We start from the raw sequence: 20024 nt of genomic DNA on the forward strand, positions 1-20024 counted from the left end.
GCGCCTCGCAACACAAGGCGTGAGCTTGTAGATCTGCTATTTTCACAATATTTATCTGTGGAACCGAGTCAAACAAAATACAATGCCTCAACTCATACATTCCAAGTGCTTGTCGGGGTGGGGGGTCGGGGCCCCCAGTTAAAAAAATATTATTTTGGGGGGGTCACAGCCTGAAAAGGTTGAGAACCACTGCTCTAGGCTACATGTATGGCAGCCATTTCACTAACTGCCAGAAAGTATATAGCTCAGATGGAACATCATACCCATCCTTCTTGGTTACCACATGAACAAAATCAGAAAGAGGAAAAATAAATGTGAAAATCACTGCTGTGGTAATGTGGACATTAAGTGAAAGAAATCAGGTCTATTTCAACAAATATTTATTTATAAACTCTTCCCAAGTTCAAACAATTGTTTAATTTGCATTATTCAATGTCTGAAAACACTTTTCTTTTGTTGAGTAGATGTAATTTCCTGCAAATAAATGCTCCAAATGCTCTATTTTATATGGAATTTGAGAGAAATGTTGTCAGTTTATAGAATAAAACAAAACTAATTGTGTGTGTGTGTGTGTGTGTGTGTGTGTGTGTGTGTGTGTGTGTGTGTGTGTGTGTGTGTGTGTGTGTGTGTGTGTGTGTGTGTGTGTGTGCGTGCGCGTGTGTGTGCGTGTGAGAGAGAGAGAACAAATTGGCTCATTAATTAATTATAGGACAACAGGGGGTACGTGGCTTTATATAATCTTTCTTGTCTATTGTAGCTCATTTTAAAATTGTATGCCTTTGTATTAATCATAAATGAGGAAGCGATTTTCATCAGGGCTAGCCCAACCCAAAGTAAACATTTGTTTATAGGGCACCGCAGCCCCCCCCCCCCCCCCACCCCCCATCAATCAATTAATCTAAAAAACACACAACCATTCACAATTAAATGTATGTTTTCCCTAATCCGTCATCCTTACTTGTTTAATAGTGTGACAGCCTACAACTACGGTACATATCACAATTTTATTGTGTTTATATGTGTTTAATATTGTGACACATTTTTATATTTTGTGTTTGTGTTTTCATTCATCTAAATGTATTTGTGTTGGTGTCAATTCTTGCTGGTTGGGGCTTAGGAGGAAAGCCTGGTCTGCGTTCCAGAAGACAACATATGATCCGGTCTAGACCACGCCTACTGAAAGAAAAAAAGAAAAAAGAATCCTCTTTCCGGTTCTGCCTATCCGGTTTTGTGGTTTAAATGGAATAGAGTTTCCCCGTGGGATAATACCGACGCTAAATAGTCTCCGGATAGTGCACGCACATTTACATTTAAAAAATAAGCTAAACAATGCCGTATCAAGGATTTTATTAGCACGGACCTATTTTGGGGTGAGACGTCTTTCCGGTTCTGCCTATCCGGCCACTTTTTCTTTTTTTTACTTCCGCTCCCGACCGGATCATATACCCGAAAATGGAATGCTGCCCAGGCTAGGGGTTTTCTGACAAAATTGAGGATCACATACCTGAAAAACCTGGGGCCTGCACTCATTTTCATAGGACCAAAAAAAAAAATCTATAATTTCCATGGCAAAAAAAGACACACATTATTTAATAAAAGCCCATAACAAATGTAATACATACACATCTGTGATCACTCAAATTTGAAAAAATGAAAGCAGACATTTTCCACAATTCTTCTTTTCCGCATACTTATAAAACCACATTAACCCTGATGTCCCCTGTTTTGGGCATGTTATTGGTCACACACACACACACACACACACACACACACACACACACACACACACACACACACACACACACACACACACACACACACACACACACACACACACACACACACACACACACACACACACACACACACACACACACACACACACACACACATTTTTTTCCTGAAAATTGTGTGTAAGTGTGGAGATCGGCTATTGCTATTTGTTATATGTGAACTATAGGGCTTATTTGTTATTAAAAGGCATATAGGAGATAATAATAATAACAAACTTTATTTGTATAGCACCTTTCATGACATGAAATGCAGCTCAAAGTGCTTTACAGAGCATGAATACAATTACAGAAAAAGTACTACTAATTTAACAATAAAGCAAAAAAATAAAAGCAAAAGCATAAAACAACATTAAAATAAAAGCAAAAAAAGGCAGTGAATCAGGCAAAAGATGATGATCTGGGTTGTCCTGTTATAATATCATATCATATCTTGAGGAATTCATCTATAGTCTCCATCTCCACTGCATTTTCAAATGCAGTGAAGTCCTAGAGAGCAACAGAAACATAAAGAAAAGAATATGACAGATTTCATTAGTCCACAACATACTGTAATGCTACCATCATCATGCAGATATTGAAAATTACTTTACATTCCATATGCTTTCTCACTGCTTCTGCAAATTGCATTGCAGGGCGTGTGAATTTAGGGAGGGGCATAGTTTGAGATTATTTTGAGAAAGTAGACTGCAAAAGCTAATTGTGAGTTTAACACGTAACAGGTAGTTATACAGCTTTAATGATACAACAATATGATACAATTATACTCTTCCTGAATGGATTAAATGGTCAAATCCCATTCAAACATGATTATTTGTTTTGCCTACACGAGAAGGTTCATAATAAATGGTAAGGTGTGCGAGTGCGTGCATGTTTACCCAGACATGTGGTATTGACCATTTAAATAATAATCTATTCCCTGGGTGCACACCCATATAGATTCAAAACAGGATGTTGTTCCTGCATGATAATTTACAACCTGTGAAAGATTTACCCTTAGTTACAGTAAGAGGTCCTGCTAAAATGTGTTATATTGGTTATTTGTGTTGTAAAAACTTGCTCTACAATACTTACTTATACTTATAAACACTTGAAATATGTTTTAGTGATTTGTTTATGAATTAACTACACCATACAGAGTAGACACATACAAATCAGTTTAAACAGCTAAACTGTAAAACTCAAGGACACAGTTTAAATGTACTACCCCTGCCCTGTACTGTATATACCTGTCACCTTTTTGATAGATGATAGCTGTATTATGCAGATCTACAGTACAGTATGTGTTTTGTTATTTAGATGTTTGTTTTTGCTTAATCACAAATGCTAAGAAGAATGATATTTCGATTGCATGTTGTTTAGACAGATGCTAGGGGTGATTTTTGCCTGGTATCCTAGTTAGTTTGTAGCACTTATTTTTCTTTGCACTCTACTTATGTTACCATTTACCCAGTTGTTTAATTGACTAGGGTTCATTCATGTCATTTACTCTGATTTTGCGCCTGTAAGCTGCTCTGGATAAGACCATCTGCTAAATGGCAACATTCTAAATCTATTCTCACACCTTTTCTCTGCGTGTGATAACAAAATAGATTTTGTTCTTTCTGAAAGACTGTATGACTATAAAATACTATACATATTCTTGCAAAACAGAGGATTATTATTGTGTGAGACTTACCCCACAGTAAGTGTCCCCATTGCATATCTGAGGGGGCAGAGCAGTGGGGTTCCCTGCCTTCCGCCTCATCTCATCCTTGTCGGCTGAATCCTGAGCAATGTCCACAGCCTTGTATTGAGTCTTGTTTCCATCCAGGACCGAGAAGATTCTTTGCTGTTGGCTCTTTATCTGTTGAATACGTTTGTTATTCATTCAGAGTGGAGTAAACCATTTCATCTCTATTAAAAATGATAAGGGTGAAAAAGGAGGGAGACTCTACAACGACATGTCACTACTTGAAAAAAAAAAATCTGCATGTGAAGCTTGAATGTAAAACATCTACATATGTGTGCGCTCATTTTAAGTGCTTGTACATTTTTTGTAGGCAAAGAAGCATAATAAAACGCCTCACAGGCTACTGTACACAATAATAAAAGCCCAGTTGTTCATAAATGTGTCAAAGGTGCTACTGTAGCTTTCTATGTCAGCATAAATTGAATGTAATAATACAATCAGTGTAATCAATCCTGCAATCAGTACGACTACGCACACAGTGAAAATGTACTCACTTCCACATCTTGTAGAACATTAACAACTTATTCAATTACAATTTACAATTCCTACTGAAATAGCTGTGATTTCACAAACTGTTTTGCAACATGCAGGTAAAGAGAACTGAAAAGTACTGTACCTCTGTGGAACCACTCACGCTGGTGTAATACACTATGACAGACATATCTGATATTTTCTTGTCTAACTTCAGATTCCCTATAAGCTTGCAGGTTCTCTAGACAGACAGCTGTGATCCTAAGTGACTGGACTGGAAGTGTGTGTATGTGTGTGTGAGAGAAAGAGAGAGAATGCAAAGTATGCTTTTCCACGGCAGTAGACAAGGTGAGCAGGTTTGGACATGGCTTAACCTTAAGCTTGTGGACACACCCTCTTCTACTCTGACTGACACTCCTGTCGCAACCTGTTGGTTGCTAAACGCATGCTTGAATGTGCACACACACACACACACACACACACACACACACACACACACACACACACACACACCTCAAAACAAAATACACACCTTTTACACTGCAGTCTTACAGTGTGACACACCCCTTTAATAAGTGTGGTTAACAGTTTCATTGTCTAGAGAGTCTGATCTTCCCATTTAAGCCACTGAGTGATGAAATGAGGCTTTGAGACTTGCACGGTCATGATCTAAGAAAAATATTGTGTCTTCGTTTTTGCTTACATTTATACACTTTTTTTATCCATATATAATTGTCCTTACACTGAAGGAACTGCAGTTTTGCGTAGTCAATAGGACATTTTGCAAACACACACACACACACACAAGCAAAGTGGCGCAAAACGCAGCACAAATGTCATTGCTAGTAATCAAAGCAGTTGTCATTTTCACGCCCATTCGTTACCAAATGTATATGCACAAATGGATGAGTTGGTCTTAAGATGAGGTGTGGTCAGGTGCATTGCTATCTTGGAAGAAAAATCTGGAAGACACAAAGCCAGAAAGTGATTGCGCCTTAGCCATTCATTCATTTCATGTTACGCCCAAAACATACCCATGACTAATTCAGAGACAAACCCCTATAAGACCAAGCAAAGTTTTTGTTTGATAAGCAGCAATTTATGCACTTTTTAGACCATGCACAACCTTGCGCCCTAGATCATTTAAATAGGCAGTCAGTCCAGTCAGTCCAGACAGACAGTGGTTCTCAAGATATCCAATTTGGGTGTAAAATGTGTGCAAGTGGCCTATTGGTGGACTAGAGGATAGGCCATGGAGTCACTGAAATCAGTAGGGGGCATCCTCCAGGGTTCCTGAAAGAGCCAGGGAAATGCTCCTGATATCATTAGTTAAGTTTATCACAATGAGGTTGTATGTTTCTTCAGCACAGAGAAGAAAATGAACCTAAAATGAACCACATGCACGCATAACATTTTGTTTGAATTTATTAAACAAAAAAACATTGTCTTCAATGACAAGCTGAAGCATGAAAAGCACTAATTATTCAAAGTTATATAAATTTGGTTAACTTATGACATGTGGAAATGGCAAATCTTGACTGTTGCATAGTGTTGGCAGAGACATGTGCCATCTTATGTAGTTTGTTTGTTACTTTACTGCAGGCATTAAACATCTACAGTACTTAAAGGGCACTGTAACAATTTTCACAAAGACATTTCAGTTCAGTTATGTGATATGACTTAAACTGCACCTCTAGAGAAAACAAGTACATGCAGTACTACAGTAATGCTGTCAAGTATACATTTATAGATCAACATCTTCATTGTTTCTTTGATAAGTGCTTGCTGTTCATTATCACCGTAATCAAAAATGCATAGTCTTTGAACATTTAAGCTAGCTAGCTGGTAGTCACTGCGAAGGAGATCACAATAAATTATGTATTTGTTTTTTGATTCAATGTGTCCTCTCTAGCAGACTACAGTATATACAATGAAATGCTTTTACATACTTTTGGTACTCAGCTGGTGCAGAGTAGCGTATTGTAAGCATTAAGACACTTGTTCTGTTCTGTCCTAGGTTTTGTGTGTTGTAGGTTAAAGTTGGTTCTTGAGTCATTGCTAAAGGCATGAGCAGTGGCGGACAGTAGCAAGTGCATTTACTAGAGTACTGTACATTTTTTGAGTATCTGTACTCTACTTGAGTATTTGCATTTTTGGATACTTTCCAAGACAAATATTGTACTTTGACTCCGCTACATTTCTAGAGAGGGAAAAATAATTATCCACTTATAATCTATTTAAAATATAGTGAAAATATTCACTATTATTAATATTTGTTTAACTTTTCTGGAAAATCTTTCAATATAGCAACGCATTGATATAAAAAAACAAAATGCACTTTGTAATTTGTACATTTGAACTTGTACTTTTGAATACTTACTGTAAGTATTTTTAAAAGCAAGTACTCCAGTACTTTAACTCAAGTACTTATTTGAGTGAGCAACTTTCACTTGTAGTGGAGTAATATTTGACCTGGAGTATCTATACTTTGACTCTCAAATAGGCCTACTGGGGTTGAGTAATTTGTCCACCACTGGTCATGAGTCATGAATAAGAGGTTCAAGCTCATAACACACTCGCCCGGTTAAGTCTTCAGTAGCGTTCCTATCAACGGTGTTATTGGAATCAGCATCGTTACTCTTGTCTTCCAGGCTGTGGCTGTTTCCTTGCTCATGCACAATGGAATTGAAGTCCCTAAAGATGAGAATAAATTAGAACATATTTTGTTAAATGTGTCACTTCATGATCTCCTGATAGGTTGTCTAGTACATTTTCCCGCATACACGCACAAAGTTAATAATGCTACTTTTTTTTCTTTTTCCATACCTTCCATCAAATACTCCTTGTCCTTTGGCTCCTGTATCTTCTTTACCAGCTTCTCTCAACTCTCCAACTCTGCTACTAAACCTAACCGACGCACCTGAAGAGTGATACAAGATAATATTACTATGACAAAGGACAATGGGCAGAAATTTGCTTCATTAAGATTCAATTTAGACATTAAAGGTAATTGGCAGTAGCGTAGCCTACATTATAAAATGGGTAACTCAAATCAGGCAGTCTGATTGGTTGAGACTGAGAGTTGTGGTCCCGCCTGTATAACACATCAAAAATGTGCAGAATTTCTTTTTAAAATAGCCAGCCTACAAGCTCATAATCTCTCAAGAACAGATTCCAAGCTGCAAAGGAAAAAAAACAGCAGAGGGCGCTGTTCTTTGCTTTTTTGTTGACGATGGGTTTCCAGATTGACAAGCTCACAACACATTTTGCATCTCTGATCTATGAAATCTAATTCATACTTCTCCATATGACCATGATGCTCGCCAATAATACATGGAAATCTGTTATGTTGAACATTGTGGTATATGAAAAAGTATGAATGTGCCATTACTCACGTCCAATCTGGTGTCTCTTTCTCCAGACCAGGTAGCCACCTGCCAGCAGCAGCAGCAAGACCACCAGCCCACCCACAACTCCTGAGACGGCCGGGGAGACGGAGGATGCTGGGGACATTGATTCAGTGAATGAAGTAGATAAATACTGCATTTAACCACTTTAACCCTATATTCTGGCCATGTCATAATAGGCAAACATTCTACGAAAATAGCTGTATATTTTGCAAATATAGCTTAACTACAAGCTCCAGAGCTTGTAGATGTATGGTGACGATATTTTGGTGCAGAGGGAAAAAGGAGGGCACCAAGTAGAGACCGCTGGAGGTCCCAGTCAATTAAGGAGGTGTTGAGCTGATGTAGGCTGCAAGCTCTCATTGCATTGCATCTTTGCGCATTGTGATCTTGTAGATCTGCTGTTTTCACTGTTTTAGAATTTGTTTGAAATTGTTTCATTCTTATTTTGTGCCTATAATGACATGCCCAAATTAGTGACGTCAGGTTGAAAGTTGTTCAAAGAGGACAAATTACAGAATATTCATGTTTAAAGAATTGGGCATCAATCCCTCCTTACCGATCACAGTGACTCTGAGCGATTTGGAGGGTTCCGAGCGGAAGGTCAGTGAAGAGATGTTGACCCCATAGACACACCTGTATTCCCCCTGGTCTTTATATTCCACCACGGGGAAATCAAAGTAAGCCAACAGGAAGACGGAGTGGCTGAACACTGGCTTAGGCTCGGAGGCATTCGAGGTGGACGTCGTCAAATAGAAGAAGCCCCCGAGGTATTGGGAATGGATGGAGCACGTGATGGAGAAGCTGCTGCCCTTGTTGACCTCCAGGTTGTCAGGGCTGAAGATCACCATGGCGTGAGGAGAGGTCAGGGAGATGCTGGGCGTTTCCAACATCACTGAGGGAAATAAACAAAAACAAGCGTGGCGAGTTAAAAAAAAAAACACTTGAGCAAGCTCACAACGCGTTGCATTGTGAGGTTATACGTCGGTTATTTTTGTCAAAGAGATTTGGTGTAGACTGGAAAAAAGCGGACCAAGTACAGAGTCAAATCATGTTTAAGTGGTCAACATGTGGCTTCTGGAATCTGATTACAGATTGTCGTGTAGAGTTGAATCTACAGAAGTGTTGCATAAACGTACTGTAGGGTTGTGACTGTTTTTAACCTTTCCTAGAAAGAAAAAAAAGATTTTCAACAAATTCAAATATTTTACAAATAATTTCCAAATGTCTCTGTTGGGTCCCAAGCTGAAAGAGTCAGGGAACCCCTGAGCTACAATGTGAGATGCTAGCAAAACAAAGCAGAGAAGCAGATGACCTGTGACAGAGAGCTCCGCTTCATCACCCAGAGGAAACTCGATGTTTTGTGTGGCCAATCGCTTCCGATATTCACAGTGGTATGAGCCCTTATGGCTGTAGTCCACCTTAGGAATGATGAATACTGCAGCTTCATTATCTGTGTATTTTTCCAGTCTGAAGGTGCCAGGGGTCTTCTGCAGGACAAATGTTCCTCCCAAGTGCTCTGTTGTCATCATGCAAGTGATCTCAATTCTTTCTCCCCACTTGACCTCTGGTCCAGGACTCAGAATGATTTGGGGCTTCGGCAGTGAACCTAAAACAGATAAATTGTTGGACATTTTGCTGTGTGAATGGTAGAGGGAGAGTAGCACCCAGGATTACAGCGTAGACAATTGGCACTGGGTGAAAAAATGGGTTACAAAAATCGTGGGATAAAAAAATAACAACAACCTGAGAGGAGGTGCTGCCTAAAATAAAATGTGATCTGTGTAGGAACACTATACTCTAGAGAGACACTATACTCTCCCAGTAAAAAAAACATGTTTATCAAATCACAATTTGTACTATATAAAATCGTTTATGGTCAAATAATCCAGTGCACACAAGGAATGTTCAGTGTTTCAAAATAAACACTTCCTCTTACCCATGCAGACAACACCAGCATCCTCTCCATGGCCACAGTTGTTGTCTCCAAATGCGTTGTGTGCACACTGAGTGAGAGCACTCTCTGAGCCTGTACACTCCACGTTATCCAGCCAGATTGGACCGTTGCCCCTACCGAAGTGGGCACTTGTAAGAGCGGAGATGGCCACACCACAGCCAACTTGCCTACACACCACTTCGGCATTGGCTATTTCCCATTCGTCGTCGCACACGGTTCCCCACAGGCCTTTATGGAACACCTCTACTCTTCCAGAGCATTGACCTCTGCCGTTGATCAACCTAAGCTGCTCTGGATATATATAAAAGTTTGAGGAAATAAAAGAAATGCGCATGATTGCTCATTCAGTCCTTTTTACTGTATCATACATGCCATAGAATTTGCAGTCAGATGGTTAGTAGTGGAAGGACATTTTACAGATTCATCATGTAGCCTAAACTAGGTGATAAAGATGTGGACTATGTAGAAAATGAGGGGGGTTGACAAGTGTTATTTACAACAAGAGTTCATGCCATTTATGTAAATCTTGTGATGTCTTTGTAATACTTAACATACATTTACATTCAATCGAATGACGCTGTTGCGCACCGGAAATAGATGATCTACAAGCTCACAACAAGTCGCGACACATTGTCAGCTTGTACATTCGGTGTTCAACAGTGTCATATGACAAAATATAAATTAAGCAATAAGAAGCATTTGAAGTATCAAGACAAATTGCTGGCAGCAGTCTGAATGACCCCTTACCCGCACAGATGACACCGGCATCTTCTTCATGACTACATCTTGTGTTGTTGAATCCTCTGATGGAACATTGGTGGAGAGATGCCTCGCTGCTGAAGCATGCCTGACTCGCCTCCCAGATCGGCCCGGTGCCCTGACCAAAATGGGCCCCACCAGGGGCTCTGACGGACTTACCACACTCCAGCATCTTGCATACCATCTCTGCTTCATTCATGGTCCAGCCATGTTCGCACAGTGTTCCCCACTGTTCACCATGGCGGACCTCTACTCTGCCAGAGCAGTGGTCTGTTGCACCGACCAAGCGTACGTCCAGATTATCTGTTAGGTGAAGAGACAGAGAGTCAAAATAACTGTATGAAACAAATATGGACATGACAGAAAGAAACACAGATAAAAAAGATAAAAGCAAAAAACAAGCATGTTCCATTTTTGCCATCTGTCAGTAGACAGTGAGGCCACTGGGAATATTAGTAAATTGTTATATTCTACTGCTCCAGTTTCATTCATTTCTCAATTACCTATGGCATTAATAGTTTCTGTGACTTAACCACATGATTACTAGCGACGCTATTCTGGACATATGTCATAACATAGTCAGTCTACAAACTTACAATGTGCTGCACATGTGACAAAAAGCCAAAGTCACAAAATCTAATCTGACAAAAAGCCAAATTCACACACATTTGTATGAAGTCAGCATAAACTGTGAATTAAAATTTGGCATCACAAAAGGATCTGCAGTGGTATGCCGTTGCAGTGAGGTTGCAGGGTAACCTATGTTCTAGAATGATGCAAAATAAACAAGTTTGGAAGCTCCTTACTCGTAAACTTGAATTAGTTCTACAGAAGTAGGCTACTGATGGACATACATATGCTGAGCTGTCTTTTTTGAAATTCTATAGCTTTTGTAATAATATTTCACTTCTTGCAAGCAAAGAACTTCCAGTCTTGTATATTGTGAATTATATTCTATACTGTTTCCAGCTCTTTCTGTCTTGAATTTCTGCAATTACAAAATCATTAAGATATCTTATCAGGCAGTGGTTCTCAACATTGGGTCTAGAGACCCCCAGGGGTCCCTGAGGGGGTTCCAGGGGGTCCCCATCAAAATTAGGAGCAGTTTAAAATTAGTTTTTTGGCTATTCAGCCAATCTACAAGCCATGTGATCCTTTCACAAGATCTTTTAATACATACAGTATCAATTTGGGGGTCCTTGACATGAAAATGTTTGAGAACAACTGATATAAGATTTTCACTGTTTTCTCTTACCTGAACAAATAACACTTGCCACTGAGGTGTGGTTGCAGGCAATACTGGGGTCTTCTGATTGCACACACTGAGAGAGTGAAGACTCTCTGCCATTGCATTCTATGCTCTCAATCCAGGTTCTTCCACTTCCCAGCCCAAACTCGTCCGTGTTCAATACTTTGTGAGCTCTTCCACATTCAAGCTGTGAGCACACCACCTGAGCATCATTCATGTCCCAGGAATCACCACACACCTTCCCCCACTGGCCATTACGGTAGAACTCCACTCTTCCAGAGCATCGATTGGAGCCATTGACCAACTTGACATTACCTGGGAGTCATAGATGAGAGGTGATGAGATTACATCCTATTCCCCAGAATGCCTATGCTGTTTCAAATTATGTGAAGGCTATTTTAGCAGGTTACTTTGTTGCTAGGCAATGTTGCACGCTGAAAATCTGTTATTTTTGCAGAACAACACCATCATTTGTTAAAGTAAAAATGTGTCTTACTGTATAATTCTTACCTGTACAAGCAACAGCTGCCTCTTTGACATTATCACGGCTGGTCTTCACGTATTCTCTCAGTGAACACTGTGTGAGAGACGTCTCTGTACCTTGACAACTAGCTATGTACCCTCTCTGCCCAGTGTAGGGAACAACAGAGGTTACCACAGGAGTGACAGCATCGCCACAATCTGTCTCTCTGCACACCACTCCGATTTCTCTTGTCCCCCAGTTAGAATCATATACTGGTAACCACAGGCCGCTGTGGTAGACCTCCAGTCTGCCTGAGCAATGGTCAGTACCATTAAATAGTCTGATAGTGCCTAGAAATAAAAAGAGCGAACAGTAATTTAGCAGCACATCACTGCCGGCTGAAGTATTCTTCCTTTGCTTTGAATTTGGTTGTGACTGAGACTTGAACAGCAAACTGGTTGCTGTGTGTAGAATAATATCATTTAATCACTGTTCAAATTGTTAAGATACCAGAGTTTGATGATGACAAGACCAAGGGTCTCTAAAAATCTGAATTGGTGTGGCAAGGGTGTAGTAATCAGACATGAAGGTTTCAAACCTAGTCAACCAATTATTTTGACAATTCATATGAGATAAACTGCGATCCAAAGGAATAACACATTAACTCTCAAGTGAATTACATGAAACATAAACAACATAAATAATCCATGGGAGACAATAAAATATCAAGCTTACTTGAACAGATCACACCAGCGTCCTCAGCATGGCCACAGTTATTATCTCCATATGCATTGTGTGGGCAGGCATCAAGGGCACTTTCATGGCCCAAACACTCCATGTCATCCAACCAGATTTCACCAAGGCCTTTACCGAAGAACCCCCTCGATTTGGCTGTCTGAGCTGTCCCACAGTCCACCTCTTTACACACCACCTGAGCATCGTTGAGATCCCACTGATCGTCACACACTGTTCCCCACTGGCCATCATGATAAACTTCCACTCTACCAGAGCATCGATCAGTGCCATTCACAAGCTTTATCTGCGGTTGACCTGAGGACAGTAATCTAAAGTTAACACATTACACATTACAACATTAAAGCTATTATTGTTACAATTATTACTGTTGTTGTCATTATTAGTATTACTGTTATCGTTGTTCTTATTAAATTCTTTCATTTACAAATATTCAGAGTAACCAGATAATTGGAATTATTTCAAAGTTATTATTCAACATTTTTCAAACATACAACAAATTACAAACTCAAAATGAATTGTAGATTGACTACTTTCACTATTTTCATTGTTTTTTCTAGCCATTTTGGCATATGTAGCGAAAGGCTATGGCTAGGGCTCTTGGTAGAGAAAGGTTTGGGAACCCCTAAAGAACATGTGCATGTGTAAAAGGCATGGAAGGCCCAACAGATGGATGGAGTGATACGAAAACATACCTGTACACTTCAGAGCAACATTTTCACATGTTGCAGAGTTGGGCTGAAGTTGGCAGTCTGCGATAGAGGTCTCATTACCCAAACACCTACTTGTAAAACCTCTCAGCCCATTGCTTTCGCCAAAGTAAGATTTTACTTGGGGATTGGATGGATTTCCACATTCTAGCTCATTACACACCAATGCAGCCTTGCTTGAGCTCCAGTCACTACTACATAGTTTCACCCATTCGTCGTCGTGGAAGACTTCCAATCGACCACTGCACCGGTCGGTGCCATTAGCCAGTCTGGTTTTGTCTGTACATCAGGGAAAACATTTATTGAAATGTGTCAGCAATGCAAATGTTCAAGGAAATGTTTGACTGAACATAATGTTAAATTCTTAACTGAGTCTTTTAACATGAGTCCTTTGCATCAACATTTTTGAGAAATCCAAAGCCTACCATAATGACACCATGAATTAAGTCATAGTCTACTCAGGCCTATAACAGCAACGCTGAATTTACTCCATGTGGATCCCAAATTGAGAAGGTTTAAACTTAGGGGGAAGCCAATCAGGAATGGAAAATGTAATATTTGGAGGAAAAAAAGATGGTTTACCTGAGCATATAATACTCGCGTCTTCACCATGACCACAGTCATTTTCCCCAAATCCTCTGTGTGGACACTCAGTAATGGACTTCTCAATACCAATGCATTCAACATCGTCCATCCAAACATGGCCATTGCCCTCACCAAAGAAGGCCCTGTATTTGACGGCCATTGGTGCCCCACAGTTCAACTCTTGGCATGCGACTGTGGCATCCTGCATGCCCCAGCGGTCATCGCAGACCGATCCCCACTGTGCATTGTGGAAGACCTCCACCCTGCCAGAGCATCGACTAGTTCCGTTGGCTAGTCGAATTATGTTAACATCTGCCAGGTCAAAAGAGTTAACATAATGGTATGGTTTAATAGAGGAAGTGACTTAAATTCAAATAAATGTACGTTTAACCACTTGAACCCCAGCATCCCTATTCTGGGGGGAACGTTCGCCAAACATAGCATATCCACAAGCTCACAACGTGTCGCGTTGCAACATGTTGTGCGCTCAGGTCCATTTCACTAAGAATAGAGGTTTAATGCTACGTTTCACCTTTAACCTCACATAGCAGGAAATAACCCAAATTAAACTAAATCAGTTCTAAAAGAAGGGTGACATACTTTTGCAAAGCACCGTAGCATCCACGCATGTTTCATTGAACGCTTCAATGGCGCACTGTGCAAGAGAGGTCTCATTTCCATGACAAGAACTTGTGACACCATTCCTTCCATTTTCCTGACCAAATTGTGGCACTTTGTCAGAAGAGGGAGTCCCACAAGTCAGCTCTCTACAGACAACGTTAGCCTCTTTCTTGGTCCAGCCATTCGCACAGAGTTTTTTCCAGTGACCACTATGGTAGACCTCCACTTTACCAGAGCACCGGTCAGTACCATTGACCAGCCTCAAGTGTTCTGTAAACAAAATGGATTGACAGTTGATTGCTGAAAGCTATTTCACAATCTGTGTGATGATGTTAAAATTAATTATGGAACAGAAGTTATTATCCGTGCATATAAGGGTTGTTTTTAAGTAAAGGTTATATGAATAAAAATTACAATTGGTAGGTGAGTTGATAAGCAATGGGCATACCCAAAACTTGCTGCAGGGACTTATAACTTGAGTTCATATCAACTGTGATTGGTACAGTCTCCCCTACGCAATGTACATACATCTAGTAATATCTTACACAGTATACTCTATAAGAAATGTTACTGATAAGATCGGTTTGTTATATATAATTCTAGTATTTATAATTATACTATATAATTATAGTACTTACTATCCATTTGTTCTGGGTACTATCCCAATAAATATATTGTATTACCATTTAGTTTCCTAGTACGTTTTCATGTATTTACTATGAAATTATGTCGTCCTTACTTTCCACATTTGATTAATATCTACTTCCCTCATAAATATCTGGAAATGATTGGACTGTAATATAAGGGGTTACTAAGCAATTAACCACACAGTAAAATGCTCAGTGTTAATGTATCCATGTATGTTAATGTATCTGCCGAGTCAGAGTTCAATTAAGGATTGTACTGTGTTGATCAGCTGATACATGGTCAACATGAGTAACCTGTATTGTCGTACCTGAGCAGATAACTCCAGCATCTTCACCATGGCCACAGTTGTTCTCCCCAAGTTCTCTATGTGGACACTTGGAGAGAGCAGACTCGGTACCGACACACTTGACATCATCCATCCAGATGTCATTTTTTCCTTCTCCAAAATGGGCCCTAGATGTGGCCTCAAGAGCTGTTCCACAATTTAATTCCCTACAAACCACGTCAGCATTATTCAAGCTCCAGTAGTCATCGCAGACCGTTCCCCAGCTGTTCCTATAGAAGACCTCCACTCTGCCCGAGCATCGGCTTGGCCCGACCACCCGAATCTTGTCACAGTCTGTAAAATGTCAAAAATGTAATTATAAATGTTGTGAGGCATTGTCGTCCTTATTTTCTAATTATTTTCAGAAGTGGATGATCATAAGGATGACCTATGGAAGTTACTGACCTGCAAGCTGTAGTACATTCAGCAGACCTACAGTAGATGCAATAAACAGAGGTATTATTCACTACTACTAACAAAAGAAACGTCTAAAATTTCTCTAAATGATTTCAAAAACAGAAGCTAAAGCTCACACTGTGAGCTTATAGGAACTTTCCAGGACCACACCAGTCAAATTTTGACATAGCCATTAGCAGAGAACACATGGTGCACTTTAGTAGATCTTAGCATACATTTTTAAACAAAATTAACTTAATTTAAATTAATTTACGTTGAAACACTGTTTTTTGTATAGGTAATTCACCCTTTTGAAAGTCACCATCCCAATGTTAAAAATACTGTACTGCTCTAATAAAAGCCCTTCAAATAAGTATGCACAATTACACTTTGATATCAGTATGTCTGTTAAAACTGTTCCTGTTTATAAAATGGAGAAGTTAACTTCAGATATAATCTGAGCAAAGGAAGACTCACCTAAAAGGAGAAAATGAAATTCTTTGTTCTTCATGGCAGAAATGAAGACTACTGTCCTCAAAGCAGGACCAAACCTATATCAAAGACAAATAATAAAGTAAAACAAAAAACGTTTTTTATGTATTTTTTAAAAACATAATCTCATCTGTTTTAAAGAAAACAATGCAGATTTTTGGGGAAAAGCCCACATGTTCTTCTCAAGATTATCATCTGGATTGCTTACCTTTTAAATTAGGTCAATATGAGCTGCTGTTAAAAAGAAGTAGAAGTTGAATAAAGCTGTTGAATGGCAGAAAAGTCCAAAAGGACAAAAGCACTTTGCACAGATCTGGTAATTTTTTTTAGGATAAACAGCGTGTCCCAATCAGAACTTGGACTGCAAACGGTTTCATGTTGACATTTTGATCAATCATTAAAGACAGAGGACATGTCAAAATTTCATTCGTTTTACTCAATGCGTACAGTTCTACTTAACATTTGTAACAAAACCATAGGTTAGGACAAAATAGTTTCAGAGAAATGTTGGATATTTAGAACAATCCTCTTATTATAACAATCATTTTGAATCATTTGAATTATGAATATTACTGTAATGAGAATGTATCTCATTCCTAAATCTTTTTTTTTTACCGTGTACTATGCTGTAGCCTACAGTCAGTTATCATAAATGCAACTTCCACAGGTCATTCTTGTGAAAGTCCAGTTCTTCTGACTAAAGTTCTCTAACATGGAATTGATACACAATTGTGACGAGAACTTGTGAGTCACTCAAGTGAGGTCAGAGGTGTGTTTTAGATGACAAAAACATTCAAGTGACCGTAAATCCCGTAACCCCAACTGCCTTTGATTTCTAACAAGAAAGACCTTGTGGGTAGACAAATACAGCAGAGCCAAGGTTAGTTTTTGTTTTTACAGGTCAAATAGATCACTTTCCTGAATGCAATGAGTACTGGGAGGGAGCTCCTACAAGAGCTATTTATTGACGCACAGATTGACCTACATTATAGTCCTTCCACATTTGTCACAAGAGGGAGGATTATCTCACATATACCACATGCTAATTAAAGATTTATATTTTATATTGATCATTGCCTAAGACATTTGATCATTGTTGACATGTTGTCTCCAACCTAACCTGATGTTTTTCATGCAATAGCCTATTATTACTACACACATAATCAAGTTTAATCTCTATGGCTAATATGCAAATAAATAACATTCAAATTATTTGAACGGATACCACACATATTTTGTTAATAAATGAATGTGCACATGAACTTAAAAAGCTTTGATATGGCAAAAGATTAAGATATTCCTTTGCATATAGCCTTAAGAGATTAAACAAGGTGACTAAAAGTCAGCACTATTTTCAGCATGCAAAAAAATCCCCATTGCCAAAAGGATACTGGGTTAGCATGATGAGGTTAGTCTACCTTCTATATCCATTACTGGGTACCAGGTGGTATGAGCTGATGCAAACACAACCTCCGTATACATAGTTTGATCAAGCCTTAGAAGTATGCTGGTAATTCCATTACCAGAAACAACCATTAACAACAGTGATCACTGATCAGTGAATCCTGTTTGTAAATAAGGAATAAATAAAGAATATCAAAATTAAATTAAAAACATTAAACTTGGGTTTTAATAGATACAAAAATACTTATGGAAAATACTTAAACGTAATGCTTAAGACAAAGAAGATACATACAGATAAGCACAGGGTCAACTTTGTAAAATTACCAAGTTCTTCAACGCCCACTTTATTGCCTTGCCCAGGCCTTTAAGATAGAAGCATGGGAAATACATACCTGCCTGGGGCTCACCTTGTAGAGTGCGTACCATTAAAGGACCACTTTACCAATTTTCAACCTATAGTATCCTCATATAATTGGTCCTCACTAATGCTCATTATATGCTCCTCTGTGGTGTAATGGCTGGAGCCACCTCCCGTACTGTCTCCTCCTCACTTGTCTCATCCTTCACCACTTCTGTTTCTTGTAGAGCTGATCAAAACATACATACAACACATGCCAGTCATGGTGATACACCAAAACACATATTTGGGTATCAACATAAATAACCAAAATTAACATCATGGCACAACATTACACAAAGCCCCATAGCATAATACCCCAACACATTCCCATATTCAATTAACAAAATAAGAGAAAATAACATAGTTCTTTAACCACCTGGGACAACATTTTCATGCACAGATCATCAACTATGAGGCAATAGTAGCAGGGCTTCATTCAAAGGGAGGAGTGAATTGGCATAGTGTAGATGCCATTTGTCAGACAGACAGCTTGTGCCCGATTGGCTAGTCTCCCACCATCACATACACTGACTGGACTCCAGTCTATTTATAACCGCAAACCAGGTTATAAATTCACAAAAATAACAGTTGTTGATGGATTTGAAAAATATTCAGGAATAGACTTCCTTGGCCTACTGGAAGCGTGCATAAGAAATGTGATGGTGATCAGTGAAGTCGCAAGAGTAGCCACTAACACACACACGCACACACACACACACACACACACACACACACACACACACACACACACACACACACACACACACACACACACACACACACTTTCATTAGCAAGCTTTTCTCTTACTTCTCTTTTGAACACCACAAAATTAATCTTACATAAGATATCAAATACAAAGGAAGTGAAACAAAGACTATTCAGCAAGTTCAATACTTCAGTTCCTCATTACTTTTGTTAATTTTAGGACAAATCTTGTGATATGGTTTGAAGTTCCCTTTTTTTCGCCATCATTGCACACTTGATGAGATGAATATTCAAACATACAGTACACTTTAAATACTGATGTACTTTTAAGTACAGTACATTTCAATAGATTGTGTTAACCTAGGAGTAAGAATGTACTGCATATACCTTCTATGTAGATATTCTCTTTTCTTATTAATATTACTGTATTTCTTGTCTTTTTCTCCATTTTAATTACAATTACTTATGCTGCTATAAGTCTGAGGAGGAGTGAAACAAAACTAACTCTTACTCATATACCTGTAGTCTACACAAGATGTAAGAATAAAGACCCCTTGAACCTTGAGTATGTGAAATAGATATCTTTTGACAGGAATCTGTTTCACCGGAGAATGATTCGAAGTCTCAGTGTACAGTACAGTACACTGTAGCTCTCAGTTCATGCAATGTTAGGTTAAAAGAGCATAGCATAAGTGAGCAATGGTTAAATTCTGAGTCTCCACTCTTCATATATTAACTTTGATATCAACTCATTTCATGTTGTGTCTCCCCCCCCTCCCCACCACCTTTCTCTCCTTTCCAGGGTTACCATGCCTTATCATATTCCCAAGGGTCTTTTCTCTTGCTTCACATGGATCCTTTGATTAGTAGGACACAGCCTGTTATGTTCCTAATATTTCTGCCAGTCAATTGTTTTTAACACTCTACTTATTCTGTAGAGTGTATTCTGCTAAATCGTGGTGACTTGGTGCATAAGCCTATCTGTCTCTTGGGTTAGGTATGATGATCAATGTCATGCAATAGATGTCTTCACTCCACTTTTGTGGCCTCCTTCCTGGCTAAGATGGAAATCATCTGTTGTTATTCTAACTTAATGACTTTGGCACATTTACTTTGGTACATTTTACTCTTCAAATACCCTTTTAATCAGAGTACA

General features: G+C 39.0%; 3 protein-coding genes across 5 annotated transcripts in view; all 3 read right to left on the reverse strand.

Annotated features, from left to right (window-relative positions):
• The window catches only part of sh3bgrl2 (SH3 domain binding glutamate-rich protein like 2), a 68640-nt gene that overhangs the window by 20784 nt on the left and 27832 nt on the right, over positions 1–20024 (reverse strand). The window lies entirely within an intron of this gene.
• LOC311063443 (SH3 domain-binding glutamic acid-rich-like protein 3) lies at positions 1991–4322 on the reverse strand. Its single transcript, XM_084082906.1, has 3 exons — positions 4139–4322; positions 3469–3636; positions 1991–2279 (listed from the first exon to the last, which is right to left on the reverse strand). Exons 1-3 carry the CDS (start codon positions 4181–4183, stop codon positions 2217–2219), a joined length of 276 nt encoding a protein of 91 aa, XP_083939032.1. The 5' UTR covers positions 4184–4322; the 3' UTR covers positions 1991–2216.
• On the reverse strand, positions 5420–18318 carry LOC311063628 (scavenger receptor cysteine-rich type 1 protein M130-like). Of its 3 annotated transcripts, XM_084083152.1 has the most exons (18): positions 18155–18318; positions 16567–16592; positions 16344–16417; positions 15876–15902; positions 15453–15764; positions 14477–14767; positions 13874–14188; positions 13277–13570; positions 12564–12878; positions 11876–12178; positions 11372–11680; positions 10105–10419; positions 9340–9648; positions 8716–9009; positions 7960–8295; positions 7389–7496; positions 6820–6913; positions 5420–6687 (listed from the first exon to the last, which is right to left on the reverse strand). In XM_084083152.1, exons 3-18 carry the CDS (start codon positions 16375–16377, stop codon positions 6531–6533), a joined length of 3813 nt encoding a protein of 1270 aa, XP_083939278.1. In that variant the 5' UTR covers positions 16378–16417; positions 16567–16592; positions 18155–18318; the 3' UTR covers positions 5420–6530. The 3 variants fall into 3 exon arrangements, with proteins under 3 accessions (XP_083939278.1, XP_083939277.1, XP_083939279.1); XM_084083151.1 differs by lacking the exon at positions 18155–18318 and having other exon boundaries at positions 16567–17510; XM_084083153.1 differs by lacking the exon at positions 18155–18318 and having other exon boundaries at positions 16344–17510.

The sequence above is a fragment of the Gymnoscopelus microlampas genome (genome assembly GCF_963454915.1).
Source record: "Gymnoscopelus microlampas genome assembly, chromosome: 16".
Classification (NCBI taxonomy): Eukaryota; Metazoa; Chordata; class Actinopteri; order Myctophiformes; family Myctophidae; genus Gymnoscopelus; species Gymnoscopelus microlampas.

Excerpts from the sequence above, each read along its gene's own strand:
- LOC311063628 (XM_084083152.1), bottom strand. The coding sequence starts at position 16,377 with ATGAAGAACAAAGAATTTCATTTTCTCCTTTTAG. Across the intron at positions 15,765-15,875 it reads GAATGTACTACAGCTTGCAG|ACTGTGACAAGATTCGGGTG; the intron begins GTCAGTAACTTC and ends GACATTTTACAG. Across the intron at positions 14,768-15,452 it reads TGCTGGAGTTATCTGCTCAG|AACACTTGAGGCTGGTCAAT; the intron begins GTACGACAATAC and ends TTTTGTTTACAG.
- LOC311063443 (XM_084082906.1), bottom strand. The coding sequence starts at position 4,183 with ATGTCTGTCATAGTGTATTACACCAGCGTGAGTGGTTCCACAGAG. Across the intron at positions 3,637-4,138 it reads GCGTGAGTGGTTCCACAGAG|ATAAAGAGCCAACAGCAAAG; the intron begins GTACAGTACTTT and ends CGTATTCAACAG. Across the intron at positions 2,280-3,468 it reads ATGGGGACACTTACTGTGGG|GACTTCACTGCATTTGAAAA; the intron begins GTAAGTCTCACA and ends GTTGCTCTCTAG.